Below are 15,976 nucleotides of genomic sequence, written 5' to 3'. Positions count from 1 at the left end.
CACTTGACATTTATTCTTTTAGAGATCAGATACAAACACTCACTTAGGGCACTGGGATTTAAATTCAGTCTGTTTTATTCAAGCAATAGGCATTTGGTGAAAAGAGAAGAGTTGCACTTATTTCCAAAGCACCTCCAGTAGGTAGACATAAAGAAGGCGTGAAAGTTACAGAGTCTCACATTTCTGGTGTAGACAGCAGAGGATGATGTTAACTCCACACAGCTGTGATAAAAGGCTGACTTGTAAAATCATTTTCTGTGGCCTTTGAAAACATTTGGCAATTTCCCAAATGGCTACATTTTAACTACATCTATATATATATATATAACATAAAAATGTATAAAGAGACCATATTTGTGTTAGTGTTTGATTTCATTACCATAGCAAGTGATAGTATCATACATGCATTTCAAGGCCAAATAACAAACAACTGTTAGCTTGCAGTAATCAAAGAACATAAGAAATTCCAGAAAGAGTAACATTAATGTACAAGGACAAAGTAATCCCAAACAACACAGCAGGGTATGCAATCATTCAGTGTTGACATAGTACATCTCATACTGTCATTGCCCAATTCAGTTTTTTCCACACTCCCAACACCCATGATGCTGGAAGGCAATGAGCACAATCACAAAAAACTTAACATCCCCTAAGATTAGTTCTACATATAATAATTTGCAAAAAAAACAAAACAAAACAAGCTATTATTAAAAGGATAATAAAACTAAAACAGCACACATGTGTATTTGTATTGATGAATTGGGACACATCAGTGTGACTATTCAGAAGAGAAGACTTAATTAAAGTTGAATGAATTCAGCTGAATAAAGCAGCAACTCAGTATTTGTTTGGAAAGTCAGATAATTCAAAAGGCACAACCCTTAAACTGGCTGGTATATATGACCAATAAGGTGTGGCTGGATGTTTGGCAGTTCTCCAGGGGAGAAACTCATTAAGGCATCCGTCTAAAACTATATTTCCTTACATTTTTGTGCTTGAATATGTTACAAGGGCAAACTTTCTGGCACATCCTGGAGAGCACCTGATTAGATAGTGGTGATAATTCACCACTTTGTAGACCCAGTGTATCACTTTTTGTTTTTTTAAATATGGTGTCAGTTTGACATGCTGTAAGATTGTTGGTCTTTACCTACAGGCACTTAAACATAAGCTCCTACGAGCTTATACTTTATATTAAGTCCTACCTGAGATGAAGATGGACATGAAAATATCATCTAGCACAACAGTGTGTTCCTGGTAAACCTCTTTGTTGTCAGGTGACCAATGAAATTCCTCTTTATTAAACAAAAATCTATTGTGTTAAACAGAGCCGTCTACCAGCAAATAACCGTGTGCATAAATAAAATAAGGCATCAGGTCCCAACATCCCCTTGTCAACAGTAACCATTTGAAAAATAACAGACGAGCAAATGTTTTTTTAAATGAAGAGAAAAATCCAAAACCCTGGTGTTACACTCTGAAGAGTAAAAATGTTGTGTGTTGGAAAGGAGTATCTCTTCGATAATATGCAGGATTACTGTTACAAGAAAACCCAAAAGCTGAAGATTTTCAAAGGCACGTCGTCTCTTAGCTTGGCACACAGAATTCAATGGCTATTAATAAAACATAAAAAAAAGAAAGTATAAGTTGAGGAGAGTTTACGACAATATTCTTCACTTCTAGTTCTGGGGTCGGACAATGTGTGTATGCTTTGTCATACAATCTATCATTCATTATTTTTAATTTTGGATTGGCTGTAGGCTTGGCTGCTTATTTCCCCCATGACACCATCCTGAGAGGCTGATTTAGTCGAGTGTGAGTATAATTAACTACCTGTTTGTCTATGTATGTGTCTGGTTTCTTTGGTATGTGGCATGGCACTCTAATACAAGGTCAATGCGTGGTATGGTGTAGTAATGCTGGGTAAAACTTATTCGTATTGTATTATGGCAAATCAGGCACATGTGCAAGCAAACACACACGCACTCAAACACACACACACACACACACACACATAGGGCAATCCAGGACAAGGAATGAAGAAACCCCCCACAGGAGGGGAAAAATTTTGTGGAGCTCAGTAGCCAGCAATCATGTGACCTCTTCCTCTGAGACATTAATTATGCACATTGCTACACTCCTCTTCTTCATTGTTTCCTCCACTCCTCCTCTTCTTGTTGCGGTTTTAAGAGTAACTCCAAACTGGGAATAAAGTTGATAAAAACTTTATGAATACCTTTTAACAACAGACTTAAATAAACATATTCGTTTTACCAGGTGAAGTACAGAAATCAAAATAAAAGAAGTACCTCTAAGCTCAATAAATGATGAATCAACAGACAGTACCAGTCAAGAGTTTGGACACATTTTTACACATCCTTTAATGAGAAAGTGTAATCCAAACTTTAGACTGATACTGTCTAGAGACAACATCAACAACAATCTATATCAAACAGAAAATAATTACACTTCACATTCATGTTGAGCAGTAACTCATTAAAAACCTAAAAATTCCTTAAAATGATCTGAAGCAACACAAAATTCAAACAAAATTTTACAAAAAAGCAAAGCTCACATCACGAGCTTCACTACACCACAGGCTTGATACTCACTAATAATGATGATGATGATGATCACTATGACAGCTATCAGAATGGCCCACATCTGCAAAGGACAAAAAAGGTATCGCAAAGTCAGTGTAACCATCATTACTGGAGCCAAAATGTTGCTTTTTGTATATCAATAGCAGCTTCTATTTTTACTTGTTTGACTTCAGTTCATTATTTTAAGTGATAAATGTACACTGAACTGAGTTATAATCCCACAATCTAACTCAGACTGGTTCCAGTTTAGTGGTTTCTAGCCTGAATAAAGGTCACTTAAAATCAGTTAGAGCTGTTACATATTTTCATTTTAAGTGGGAAGGGGTGTGGTTTTTTTTAACCAAACTGTGTTTAGGCACCTTGCAGTTCTTCCACCAGTACTTTCTTTTCAGTTTAGCAGCACTGGTCTCGAACTGGGAGGCTCCAGCCTGCAGTGCGTCTGCTCTGTCATCCAGTTCAGACAGCTTCTGGTCTCGTTCCAGCACTTTGTCCACATTGACACGCATTATATCCACCACCTACTCACACACACAGACACACAGGCACAGGAACAAAACACTTGCTTTAATGTAATCACTTTTTAATTCCCTGTCCCTTCAAGTACTAAATCTGAAAGTAGAGCAAAACTCATTTATGATCAATACAACGCTACCTAAGTTACATTTTCTGAGTCACAGATTACATAATAATACAGAACAGTGAAAAACATATACTATAGCATACTGCTGTCAGTGTTTTAAGGTCTTAATCTCCAGACTGTTACATAACAGAGCCATCAGTCAGGGAGGAGGACACACAAAAGGTAAATAATATGTACTCTATGCTGTAAACACGTGTGCTAAATAATAGAGTTCATCTCCAGTCAGACGTGTGTGTGCGTACATAGTATCAGAGGATACACATAACCCATATGTTCCACTGATCCAAAAACCCCTCTACTGCCCCGCCTCTCAGACAGAGCAGCAGGGTGGAGAGGAGTGTGTAGGCCCATGCATGTCTTACATAACCATGGAGACGGGTATTACATAATCTTCAGGCAGCCAATCGGAGGCTTTGTGTGACACGCTAAGGTTAAAGTTCTGTGTAGGAGGGGCCAATCTCAAGAGGGCCACAACTGAGAAAGGGAGGAAGTACGGCAAAGGAGGATTAAGTGTGAGACCACGGGAGGAGTGTGATTTGGCAGCCACTTCTTCCTCGTGGCCCCATTGACAGCGTGGTGAATATCATTTTTAAAATCTGGAGACGAAACGGCTTTGACCGAATGTTCTCTGGCATGGGTACTGACATGTGGAGGTAAAGCGTTTCCACATCCTGGTGATTCATGCCAGCGCTGCCAAAGGTTACGCAAGTCTCGAGACACACATCAAGGAATGAGGGAGTCACACAGTGTGACTGAGGACAGTGAGCGAGTGGGGTTCAATAATAAAGGTTAGGTGAGGCAAATTATGTACATAAGGATAGGTAGATTAGAGAGATGTTTTAGACACCCCATGTTTAAAAGGCCACTGTAATCCACTTTGACATGGGGCCAAATTTAATGGTTTATTCGGAAGCAGCTTACTTTAAAAATGATTTAAAATGCTTTCAAAAATCGGTGTATTCTTCTTAATGGTCATGTAGACATTGATTTTGATTATTACAAATGTAGAAAAAGGTAAGTTTCAGGCTTTAACTGGAGCTTGTAGATCAGGAATGTGTTAAAAGCATCATACCTCATCCACCTGGGCCTGCGTATGCTGCAAGCGCCTGTTGCCTGACGCTGCGCCCGCACCTTCTGGACCGGTGGCTGACCTGGTGAAATAATGAGAGTTTAGAGCAGACATGAGTCTCTGTAACATTATTATCATGCCACTCAGTCACCATTAATAATGTTGAGAGACACATGCTACCATTATACAAACTGTTTGTGACTCTCAATAAGACGAAACAATCAAACCACAATCACAAAATTACATTGTCATCACACTACAGTCTCTGGTCCATCTCACAGCTGTCCATCAGTGTCAAATCACAGTCAAAGCTGCTGTGACTAAATCAAAATCAAACAAATGAATTGACGAATACACACCGGTGACATCATAAATTAATTATTAATTTAAAGGAGCCATAAAACTGAAAATGAAACAACGGTCTTATCTTCAACCTGCAGAACTGACGCCTATAAAATGCCAAGCAGTCGCTCTAAAGCAGGCAGCAGTGTCTTCAGTCTGAATCATCAGTAGTTGGGAGTCACTGATGTTTTTGTTTTTTTCTGTTTTTGTCATTTTGTCACTAAATAAATAGTTTAGATACACAGATTAATACAGTGACAAAAATCTCTAAAAACAGAAATTAATACAGAAATTAAAGCAGAAAATATACTTAGTATTTTATCACCCAAACAGTACCATGTCATTTTGGTTGATAAATCACTGAAAAAACAAACAAACATAAAACACCTCATTTTAAAAGACGTCTTGAGCTTTTCAGGCAGCGTTCTCTGTTAGACGTCTGCTACACACCAAAAACATCCAATTTGAGGGAGCTCAAACTTCAAGAGGAATAATTTTGCAATTACGTGTTAATTACAAGCTGAGACAGACTAATGCATCCAAAACACTGAAATTGCCTCAAGATCGGCCGGCCGTGTACACAAAAAAATGTATACACACCCCATACATCGGCTCTTGGCACTTGGGCGAGCAACACACAGATTAAAATGTGTCTTAGTTGCGAGCTGCGGTACTTGAGAGAGGACACAGAGAAGCTGTGTGGTGTGTGTAGCCGCCTAGCCACAGTTAACTGATGGCTTCACTTTGAGGCGTTTAGGGGGCATCGGTCAGCTGTAGCTACAGAAAATGTCCGCCTCTCGCGCCACCTTTGGGTGGAAGATTTCGGAACAACAATAAAAAACATTTGAATTCTGACCTGGCTGGACAGGACGTCATGAGAACCAGTTCTGAGATAACAAAATGTAGATAAAACTATGAAAGTAAAAGGAGTGGTTTGGTGACATTTGATCGGGAAGTGCTTTAACACCAGTTTACAGTTTAAGTAGAAATAAAAACACAACAGATGGGAAATACAAACATCGAGCACACATGGAAGAGACTACATCCACCGGCCCCATCTGCAGGTTCTCACTCGGCTCACAGACTTTACATTGAGGATTGATTGATTGATTTTTTGGGGACGCAGTTATTTTTCAATGCAGTACTTTGAGTGACCACTGGGAAAGATTGGCTGCAAGTCCGAATGTCCAAGGCCCAATCCCTCTATAATACTGAAGCATCAGTGTGTGAACGGCATGTTACTGCTGTAGCTGCTGGACGTGGAGCTGGTTTAACTACTTTATACACTTAAACCTTAAAATCAGTGTCACACAGCTGTGAGCAGGGTTCCCGACTCCCTGCAACAAACAGAAAGGCTGTGTTGTGTTTCAAAGTTTCCACTGCGGTACCACTAAAGTGATTAACTCTTTCCCCTGCAACTAAACCCTTTCAGTAATAGCTTGTTTGATTTTTACATTTTTCAAAGATTTCCTGTTTTCTTTTGTGTTGTACTGGAAAGTGAATTCTGTTTAGCTTCACATGACAAATATGACAATAGATGTTTGATTGCCACAAAAGAACACACTGAACTTGGCTGCTCCAGGACTCACTGCAGGACTAATGCTTCCTTTCAAAGCTTCATGACGGTCAACTAGCCGACAAAAGAGGGCTGGGTTAAAACACATAGGGGGAAATGAACAGCTGTGCAGTTTGTACTTAATGTCATGCTCTCACTCTTCAGTTTGTTCTTTTACAACCTAAGGTGACCATTCAAAACAAGGACATAAGCATTAACATTACACATCTGTCTATATATATATATATATATATATATATATATATATATATATATATATTTATTCATATATATAAAATTTATTAAGGATACTTATGTTTGATATGCATTAGTTGTCCCAGCAGCCCAGTTTACATGGTTATCTGCTGCCACCCTCTGATGTGAGGCAGCATTACGCCGCAGTGACCTCATTCATCATGCACAACAACAAAGGTGGAGGATGGGCTGACGAAGTTACACCAAACTGTGAGCTGTTGGATATTGCAGGTGTGTGACTAAGTGAAAGAGATCAGTGTGCAACAACAAAAACAACCTGCAGCACAGAAATGATGAACTAGGGATGACATTATTTAGAAACAGTGTCACAGTTTCATAGTTTGTCACCAGAGGGCAAAGTCAAGCTGATCAAGCTCAGTATGGATCACAATTTATTTTTATTATCAACATTGATTGTTAATGTTATTAGAAATTTCTGACAGCTGATTTATCGATCTAGGTTTTTTTTTTTTGTAAACTTCCAAATATCAATATCGGTTTAAAAAAATCCTGTGTTTGTTGGGCAGAGTGTCGGAGAGACTCAAAGCCCTAGTGTATAAACATCTGTCAGCATTTAAAATGCAACAGAAGCTGACGTTCCCTTTTGAAGTACATCTATGTTTATATCTACAGTTTAGATACCACACACTTATTTACTTCTAATAGTCCAGGTTTAAACACATCACAGTGATGGATGCTACTAAGGCCAACCCACTTCATTTCCTGAACAAAAACAATCCATTACGTAAATCCTCCCGAAAAGGAAGTCAAACACTAAAACTAAACAATGAGCACTAGGTGGGTGACAAGTACAACAGCTACAAGTTTCATCCACATTTTGGTTTTGAGGTTTAAAACATTCACTTAGAGTGAATGTTTTTATGTTAGCATTCAGGTGGAGCTGAGAGCTAAAAAGCCTTAAAACCACATGAACCAACATGTTTAAAAAAAGATGAAGCAATCACACATTTCCTGCAGATGTCACAGACACCAGACTGTAGATGAAGACCTTTCTGGATCTGCTGCTGCTCGCTACTCTCTTGACATTTAGTGACACAGGTTGGACCAGAGCAGCAGGTCCAGAGGTGTGGATTTGCTCTGCTAGATTTTAAAGGCTGGGCTCAGATTCAGGTGCTTTGATTATATGAAACACTGAGTTATTAACATGGGATCAAATTACTCCATAATGTGAGAGATTACACATAAAGTTGTATTTGATCTGCTGCTTTCAGCTCATAGTTTTGTTTCTCCGGCTGCACACGGACTAAGACTGAGTCAGAGTGTCCTATTCTAGGTAAATAACTTCACTGACAGCATTAGATCATCTCAAGGAGGCCGTCAGCAGCGAGCTTCCTGCTGTATCTGTGGAGCATAGACGGCTGACATCAGCAGTTCACAGCAGTATGAATCTCTCCGTTACCGTCAGCATGTCTAATTACTGTTTTTCAGCCTTTCATCAGAGCGCTCTGACAGACCGTACCATCGCTCTGTCAATCTAATATCAGCTCAGGAGGCTGAAGTGAAGAATTTTATCGTTAGTATGTTGGATATCATCATGCTGCGTGTATCTGTCGGACAACAATATAGTTGTTAGAGCTAAATAATGTCAATTTTTAATGCCAAGACCATTATAATAAAGCCTTATTTTTAGCTTTGAAAAACAAGGTTCGCTTTGAATTGATTGTTTTTGTGGTTGAACAAAAAAGACTTCTTCTTTAAGCAGAGACGGGATGATGAGTTCAGTTTTAATAATGATTCTGTGGAGACATGATGAAGCAGTAAGGTGTAACCAATTACACTGACTGTCGCTCTCACTCGTTAAATGGTGGACATCACTGGCAGCAGATTACATCAGCGGTAGCCAATTAAGATTCATCCTGTAACGACTAAAATAAAGCAGTGTTTCTGTTCTCTGGTTGATGTGTCTGTATTCAGCCACAGATTGATTGTGAGTGAAAAGCCACATCGCTACGTAACAACGCTGAGAGCAGATGGTGTGTTTTTGTAGTTCAACGGGGAGCGGCAGAGTGGCAACTATCCAACTCACCTTGCAGCACTTTACAGATCTACCGACTGAACTTTGAGTTGTATCATATCACCAATTTAATCTGATCATCTTAATAGCGCTGCATCCTCAGCAAACACAAAGAGATTCAACAGCTCTGAGTTATTTTAGTTGTTGTATTTAGCTGTTAGCAAGTGTTGAAAACTAATAAGACTCAAAGGATTTAAAAGGATTAAGACTTTGGTCACAACAGAAAATGTGCATGTATATTCAATAATGCATTAATAATATAAAGACTCCATTATATTTGTACGCTGTGTAAAAGCCACTTTGGTCACAGTGATGCCTGTTAGTTGAGCCTTGATGTAACCAAAGTTACTACGTTTAGTTTAAGACCTCTTGAATTTCTCCATTGCAAATAAATTGACTTGATTTTCAGGAGACACAAAAATGGTTAGTTTTGATAAGGTTCATTTTCACTTAATATGTATCTCACCATGACTATGTCAGGGTTTCACTTTTTAGTTATGTTTCTAACAACTCTTAAAACCTCATCATTGGGGTCATAAAACAGGTTAAAGCCCCAGCAATTTAACAACAAACTGCATTTTAGGAGTTCATTTTATTTGTTCATGAAAGTCTGTAATGCATAGGTCTGTGACGGCGTTAGGGTGGCCTCATGTCATTCATCCATTCTTCATGCTGCATCAACTAAACTGTGACAACATAGTCTATGGGTTCTTCTACTGTACAAATTACTATTTATTTATCAATCAATTCCAAAAAAGAAGAAGAAGGAGAAGAAAAAAAGCTTAGATATATTATTTGTCTCAACCCGTAGTTCTTCTTTGGCGTTGCGGAAATGAAGAAAGTCTTGTCAACCATGCAATATTGGCTGGTTGAGATCATGTGTTGTGTATAGTGTGCTGTGACTGTACTGTATTTCACACTGACTGAGCCTAGAAGTTAATAGCTCAGCTCTGAATACCTATGAGTTATAACTTACACACTGGTTACAAGGCTTCATGCATGTCTTTACATGGGACTAGGGCAGCTGCAACTATTGATTAATCCATTGATTGTTTTCTCAATTAATCGATTAATTGTTTGGTCCAAAAGGATGATAACTCTTTCCCAAAGCTCAAGTTGACGTCCTCAGATGTCTTGTTTTGTCCTGACCAGCATTCAACAACTTGGGCTTTTTTTTATTGACGAATCCACTTATCATTACAGCTCTGACTGGAACTATCGTCTGCAAAGATTAATATTGCTCAAATCATTGCTATACAATTATAAATTATAAAAATACTCTCTGTAGTTCTTTGTTTGCAGCTAAGCACGTGAACTTCCTGTGTAGGGTGTGGAAAAATATGAATTAATGGAAACTAGGAGTGGATAAACAAGGGGAGTGTTACAAGAAATTACAAATAAGCTCATGTGTTTCTATTGCAACGTGACTAAAGCTCGGCGTTGACTAATTAAAGTAAAATATAATCTAGTCCAACTCGCACCACTTTCAATCCTACCTACTTATTTAGTTTTTAAAAATCTACCACGGATATGTGGGCCCTCTAAAACCCTGCCTGCTTCAAGTTGACATGTTATCATTACTTGTAATTAGTTTGTACAATTAGATTGTAGTGATTTACAGTTAACCGGTTGCACTATGTACAACCACAGCTAATTAAACGACGCCATACGGTCAGCTTGTATTGATGAGTGAGGCTAAAAACGTAGTTAGAGGTTAGGTCAACTAACACAAAGTGAAGTTCGCTTCTCACCACAGTTCATTGGACAAGCCTTCAAGTGTTTTCTTTACTGCAATCATCTACTTAACTGGCAAAAGTCAAATGTCAAAGTTTGTTTTAGAGGAAGTTAGCCAACTCTAATTTAACGCTGCTACGTTGCAGCTAGCTCGAGCACTTGTTGCATGCTAATAGCAGCAAAGTTTTGGGCGTTGCTGTGATCCAATTTCACCAAACTACCCGGAAGGTCGCATGCATCAAACAACACTGACCGATCAACTTTTGTCTTCTAAAATAAAATAAAACGTTGGTATTAACATTGTAGACTTACATTGTGAGATGAGAGCTCCTTAATCGACACCGCCGCTGTTTCTTGTCTGTAAGCTAATGCTAATGTGTCAAGCCGTAACAGTTACTGCTGTCGGTTGTTATGCTGCCTTCACGTCGCTATGGGAAAAAGGAGAAGTGAGATTTCGGCAAACTATATCATCGATACTTTAGGTATATATTTTGTAAAATGTTTTTTAATTATTTAAGTTTCTTAACGTTCTGTTTTAAAAAAAAAATCGTTTAACGCATATTAAATGTAATTTAACAAATTATTATATATATTCTTGTACAGTGCCCTGAGTCACAAATACTGTATGAAATGTGTGATACAAATAAGTAAACTTAAATACAGTAATTCGATTTTTTTTAACATATACTTCAAAAGTGGGCATTTTAATTTCTATTTGATATTCTAAGACGTAGGCACAAAGTAACTTGTGCTACTTGAGTTCGCAAATAAAACATAATAAATTGACCCATATTATTATTATAGAGTATAAGGCTATAAAAGGTAGCGTTCACGGTGAGTACTTGAACGCAGCATTAAAGAGGCAGTATCCTTCCGCCCATCTGTAAATAGCATAGACTGTATATAAGAAAATAGCTACAATTATTAACGCATTGCATCATATTATAACATTAAAGAAAGAGTTCATACTTTAAAATAGAGAAAGATTTTACGATAGCAATACAAATAGACGAGTAACGCCTCAAGTCTTTGTATTTTCACCCTTCATTCATTTCACTGGTCTTCTATCCTGTACAGTTAGATATGCGAGGAAAAGCGGACCATCAAAGCCCGTGACCAGCATGTGACATGAGATAGAAAACTTTACATTGAAGCGTATACTTTCACTCACATTTATTTCACATCATTAAACGATTAAATATGACTGGCAGTGTTCATATAACGTGTTGTTATATGGAATTTGAATTTGTTTGAAGGACAAAAAGTATTTATAGATCAGTTATTTAAAATGTGTGTGTGTTTGTGTGTGTGTGTGTGTGTGTGTGTGTGTGTGTGTGTGTGTGTGTGCGCAGTACACTTTAACAATAATGTTCTTTGTTTCAGAGAGTATTCAGCGTTCACAAATATGAAATTAAACCTACAGCCTACAGGTCAGGACATGATCTGTACTATTTTTCCTGTGTAAGTAAGCTGTTTCCTACCAAGTGATGAATAAGTAAGCTAATACTGAGCTAGTGTGAATCCCCTGGATTGTTTTAACCCTTATTCAAATTCAATAAAATGATCTGAATTTGAATTGAATTTGAATTAACCAATATCAGTATCACACAACAAGAACAGACCAGCAAACAAGACACACAGATCCAAATAGTAGAACAGATTACAACATAAAGTCTTGTTGACAGTCTTCAGAAACAATGTTTAACTCCCAAGAGCTACATTATAGAATTTGTACACAGCCAATGAGAGCAATTGCAAGTCATTGCAATGCACAAAGATTAAAATGGACTTCTTGTTTTGGAGAAGTTAAAGATAAATAAACACAGTCCTCAACAAATGAGATGGTATGAGGGTCTCACTGATGTTTTGAGTTTGAAAATAATATGTATCATGCTGTATGCTTCACAGGTACCAGATCTCAACCTAAGGCAAAACCTCTGGACAGATGTGTTGGACAGCACTCTCACCATCATCATCACAACACCAAGTAAGGGAATATCTTTTGGAAGAAGGGTATTTGTTCCTCTGTGGACTTCTCCAGCGAATCCATACCAGTGTTGGTGGCTCATGGTTGTCCAACGTCTTACCAAGACATTTTTTATTACAGGGTATAACAGTTTTCCTTTAATTTGTATCTGTCATTTACTATAAAATGAGACAAATATAATAAAAGAATATTTATTAGAATGCTCATATAAACCTTGCTGTTAGATAGATTTGCATGTAACATGTGAGCATAAACTTCATTGTAGGCCAAACATTTCTTCTAATATTAGCTGTAATATACTACAAATGAATATAATATCTATTTACTTTTTAAAATCAGGAAAATAAGATCATATATATTTAGATTAGGTTACATATTGAAACAGTATTCACAAGATATTCTCACTTCTGTTTCAAACACACTGGAGGCTTTTCTATCACTAACTCACTAACTTATGAAGTACTAAATGCTCTGGATATTTTCAGCCTTTTTAATATTTTAACATAAAAAAAAATCATTCACCCTGGCAACAATTACCATCTTAATGTTTAATTGTTTTCCATTGATATGTAGTCAAACAAGGTTGCCTTAGGATGCTGGAAACTCAAGCTTCAATCAATCAATCAATCAATCTTTATTTGTATAGCGCCAAATCACAACAAAGTTATCTCAAGGCACTTTCCACATAGAGCAGGTTCTAAACCGAACTCTTCAGGTTTTAACTTTAAAGAGACCCAACATTCCCACAACGAACAACAACAACAACAACATCATCATGTCCTGTGGTCTCCTGCTTGGCTACATCCCAGATCCTTCATCCGCCACAGCTTCTTTTACAGGGCCCTGCTACAAAACATGTGGAAAAAACAGACTGTGTACAACTCGTATTCATTCAAAACAACATTATAAAGTATTCTAAATACAAAACTGTAACCACTTACATAGATGATTCCAGTCTGGGGAGGACCTACATTATACAGCAGGCTGGAACTCTCCTCCTGTGAATGAGGTTTTGTATTTTTTCATTACATACCATACTCAGTACATAATACACAACAACAACAGGCTCTTTTTTCCAATAGTACCCACAAGTTATTCTTTGTACTGAAAAGTCTACAGCATGGCTTTATGCAAAACAACATGTACCTAAACCTATGTACCTAAATGTGCTACAGTGTGACAGAAATCTGTGTTGATCACATTCCACCTCTCTGCTGGCTTTCATGCTGGTCATCTGATATTAGCAGCAGGTGCACTAAGTAACAAAGTCAATGTTAATGGCTTCACTCTGTCTTCAGGTTGCAAGCCTGGTATGTAAGAACACAGTAATGGTAAGTGCCTCAGTGACTTGCTTGATTGAGTTACACTTAATCCCTGTTGAACAGAAGAGGGCCTCTCAACTCTTAAGTTAATACACTGGACATGGTCTTTATTCATGATGTTTAGTTTCACGTGGACAGAATTTGCCCCTGTGTGGGGACCAAGCTGAGTCTTTTATAATAACATCTCATGTTGAGTTTGTTACAGACACTTATAGTACACTTTTTGGAAAAAAGAGAACCTGCAGAGAGGATTTATGTGTAAAGATAATTTAATATAGTCTTTGTTGCCTTTTACTATGGCTACCTAAATAATAAATAATCACTTTAACTATCATCAGTGCAGCAGTTTCAGGTTTTTGATCTCAATTGGTTTACTCCAAGGTTTGATTTAGGGAGTAATACATATAAAACAATATCTATATATAAAATAAGTATTTCTGCATTGTTGCAATAAATAATCCTGTATTAGCACAGAATATGAGAAAAGCAGAAGTAATAAGAACTTACATCCACTTCCATCAGCTCCCCAGCCTCGCTGTCCTCTGTGCTGCACCCTCCAGGGAAACACTCTGATGTACGCTTTGCTCTTATCTTTTGGAGGAAGTCAGATGCTGTTGACTTTCTTAGTAGTGCTGTGTTGCATAAACAGGTGACAAAGACACATTCATTTGCCAGATAACAGCTGAAAGGTTGCATTTGTCAGGAAATATCATTGTTAAGCAAAGGCAGACTCACCTCCCTCACAGATATGGGTGATCACGAGCATCACAGTGACCAGTGTTGCAGCCATGTCCTCATGCAGACTCTTCTTATCTCACACACACTTGAGTGTTGTGGCCCCCTTTCAGCTCCTGGAACTTTGTGTTTGTCACTGGAGAATCCCCACGCCCACCACCGTCCCAGCAGTATTCCCAAGAGAACTACGTGCAGGCATTGGATGTATTTGTATTGAATAGTGGCGAGGGGGCAAATGTGTGTGGGTGTGTAGAGAATGAAGTGATAAGAAAAATCTTTTGTGCATTTGAATGAATAGCTGAAACTTATTTTAACACTTTAAAGGTCTATTCAAAATCTTTCAACTTTATATCTGCTCTGAGGCAATTTCTTGCAATATGATGGGCCATGATCTAACTGCTGTTGTATCATTTGGGTGTAGTGGGAAATCCCAACACTTTAAGTCATGAAGCTTTACACACCAAAGCTCTGTTCCAGTTCACAAAACAGCATATATTCCAAATAAATTCATATCGTGGGGTCTGAAAAAAACAAACAAAAAACACCAGTAAAAACATCACACAAACAACTGTCTTTTTCAAGACAGAACATTAACCATACTTCTTATCTACAATTATTTCATGGTGATAAAAAACAGAAATAAATTTAAATAAAATAAATGACTTCAGGCAAACTGTTAACCACGTCAATTGAACCAGACGTTTTCATACACATAACACCTTCTGTAATATTCTCCCTGGTCACACACCTTGAATAGAAAAGCTTTGTTTGACAAATTAAACCTCAGCGTGACTACACTGATGTCATTAGAGGCCTCAGTGAATGTGACCAGCATGTATGAAAGTCTGGAGTCTCTGTATGACTCACATCTGCTTCCTGTTTTTGTATACTTCATAGCTAAATGGGACTTTCACTTCATGCTGATTATGGAACAATGTGTGTCTGCATATGTTCAGCCAGCAGAAACAGACTTCTCTTAATTAGCATTTGGCTTCATGATTATATGAGCAGAAGACCCTCGGGTGAAATGTGTACTCAGTGCTTTACTGTAGCCCTGCTGTGTTGTAAATGTAATGCAAACTATGCTAATGTAATGATTAAAAAAAAAGAGACGCATTAATAATTAAAAGTTACATGAGAGTATTTGTAGTGATTTGCCATGCACCTGAACATTGGCGAAAGGCTATGTAGTAACACTCCAGGCATTAAATCCTTGACACTTGATGATGCTGCCACCTAGAGGTCAATTTGTTTATAGCCTATCTACTGGACTAAGGGATCCATTCATGTACAGCCACATACATACTGTATATCAAGTATGATTTGTTATTATGCATAGAAGCATCGTATCAGTCATTAACACTTTATAACTTGATAATGACAATTGTGTCCTGATAAATCAATGTGGAATTGAATTGGAACTAATACAGACTTTAATTATGAGATAACTATAACAGCTGTAAGTTGTAACAAGCGACATACATTAATCACTAAATATACACAATATGTTTTGGAAATACGTGGTTTAGTCATTTATAATGTCCGTCATGAAAAGTCGAGCTAGCCAGGAGTCGAACCTAGAGTCTTCTGATCCGTAGTCAGACGCGTTATCCATTGCGCCACTAGCCCTGTATACTTCTCCCTTTCCCTCAGTTATTTCTGTCAGGATCGGGTTTTCCGAGGTTAATTGGTTCCATAT

General features: G+C 37.8%; 1 protein-coding gene, 1 long non-coding RNA gene and 1 other non-coding gene across 4 annotated transcripts; all 3 read right to left on the bottom strand.

Annotated features, from left to right (window-relative positions):
• Positions 1-129: 129 nt before the first annotated feature.
• Positions 130-10,638, bottom strand: vamp3 (vesicle-associated membrane protein 3 (cellubrevin)). The gene is made up of 5 exons (XM_053315938.1): positions 10,546-10,638; positions 4,316-4,394; positions 2,963-3,121; positions 2,613-2,664; positions 130-2,202 (listed from the first exon to the last, which is right to left on the bottom strand). Coding segments are annotated over exons 1-5 (309 nt in total). The 5' UTR covers positions 10,548-10,638; the 3' UTR covers positions 130-2,185.
• A 2,373-nt stretch (positions 10,639-13,011) lies between these two features.
• Positions 13,012-14,170, bottom strand: LOC128356240 (uncharacterized). 2 transcript variants are annotated; one of them, XR_008321161.1, is made up of 3 exons: positions 14,050-14,170; positions 13,162-13,218; positions 13,012-13,063 (listed from the first exon to the last, which is right to left on the bottom strand). It is a non-coding gene; the product is annotated as an uncharacterized LOC128356240 (long non-coding RNA). The 2 variants fall into 2 exon arrangements; XR_008321162.1 differs by having other exon boundaries at positions 13,025-13,066.
• Positions 14,171-15,833: 1,663 nt separating this feature from the next.
• Positions 15,834-15,906, bottom strand: trnar-acg (transfer RNA arginine (anticodon ACG)). The gene has a single exon. It is a non-coding gene; the product is annotated as a tRNA-Arg (tRNA).
• Between the last annotated feature and the right edge of the window lie 70 nt (positions 15,907-15,976).

Source organism: Scomber japonicus, chromosome 3, assembly GCF_027409825.1.
Source record: "Scomber japonicus isolate fScoJap1 chromosome 3, fScoJap1.pri, whole genome shotgun sequence".
Taxonomy (NCBI): domain Eukaryota; kingdom Metazoa; phylum Chordata; class Actinopteri; order Scombriformes; family Scombridae; genus Scomber; species Scomber japonicus.
Note: the sequence above shows the minus strand (reverse complement) of the source record. Positions and strands in the feature narration are given on the sequence as shown.

What these genes read in the sequence shown, in the direction of transcription:
- vamp3 (XM_053315938.1), bottom strand. An exon ending in CGCAGGCCCAGGTGGATGAG is followed by an intron (nt 3,122 to 4,315) that starts GTATGATGCTTT and finishes GTGTGTGAGTAG; the next exon opens with GTGGTGGATATAATGCGTGT. An exon ending in ACTGGTGGAAGAACTGCAAG is followed by an intron (nt 2,665 to 2,962) that starts GTGCCTAAACAC and finishes TGTCCTTTGCAG; the next exon opens with ATGTGGGCCATTCTGATAGC.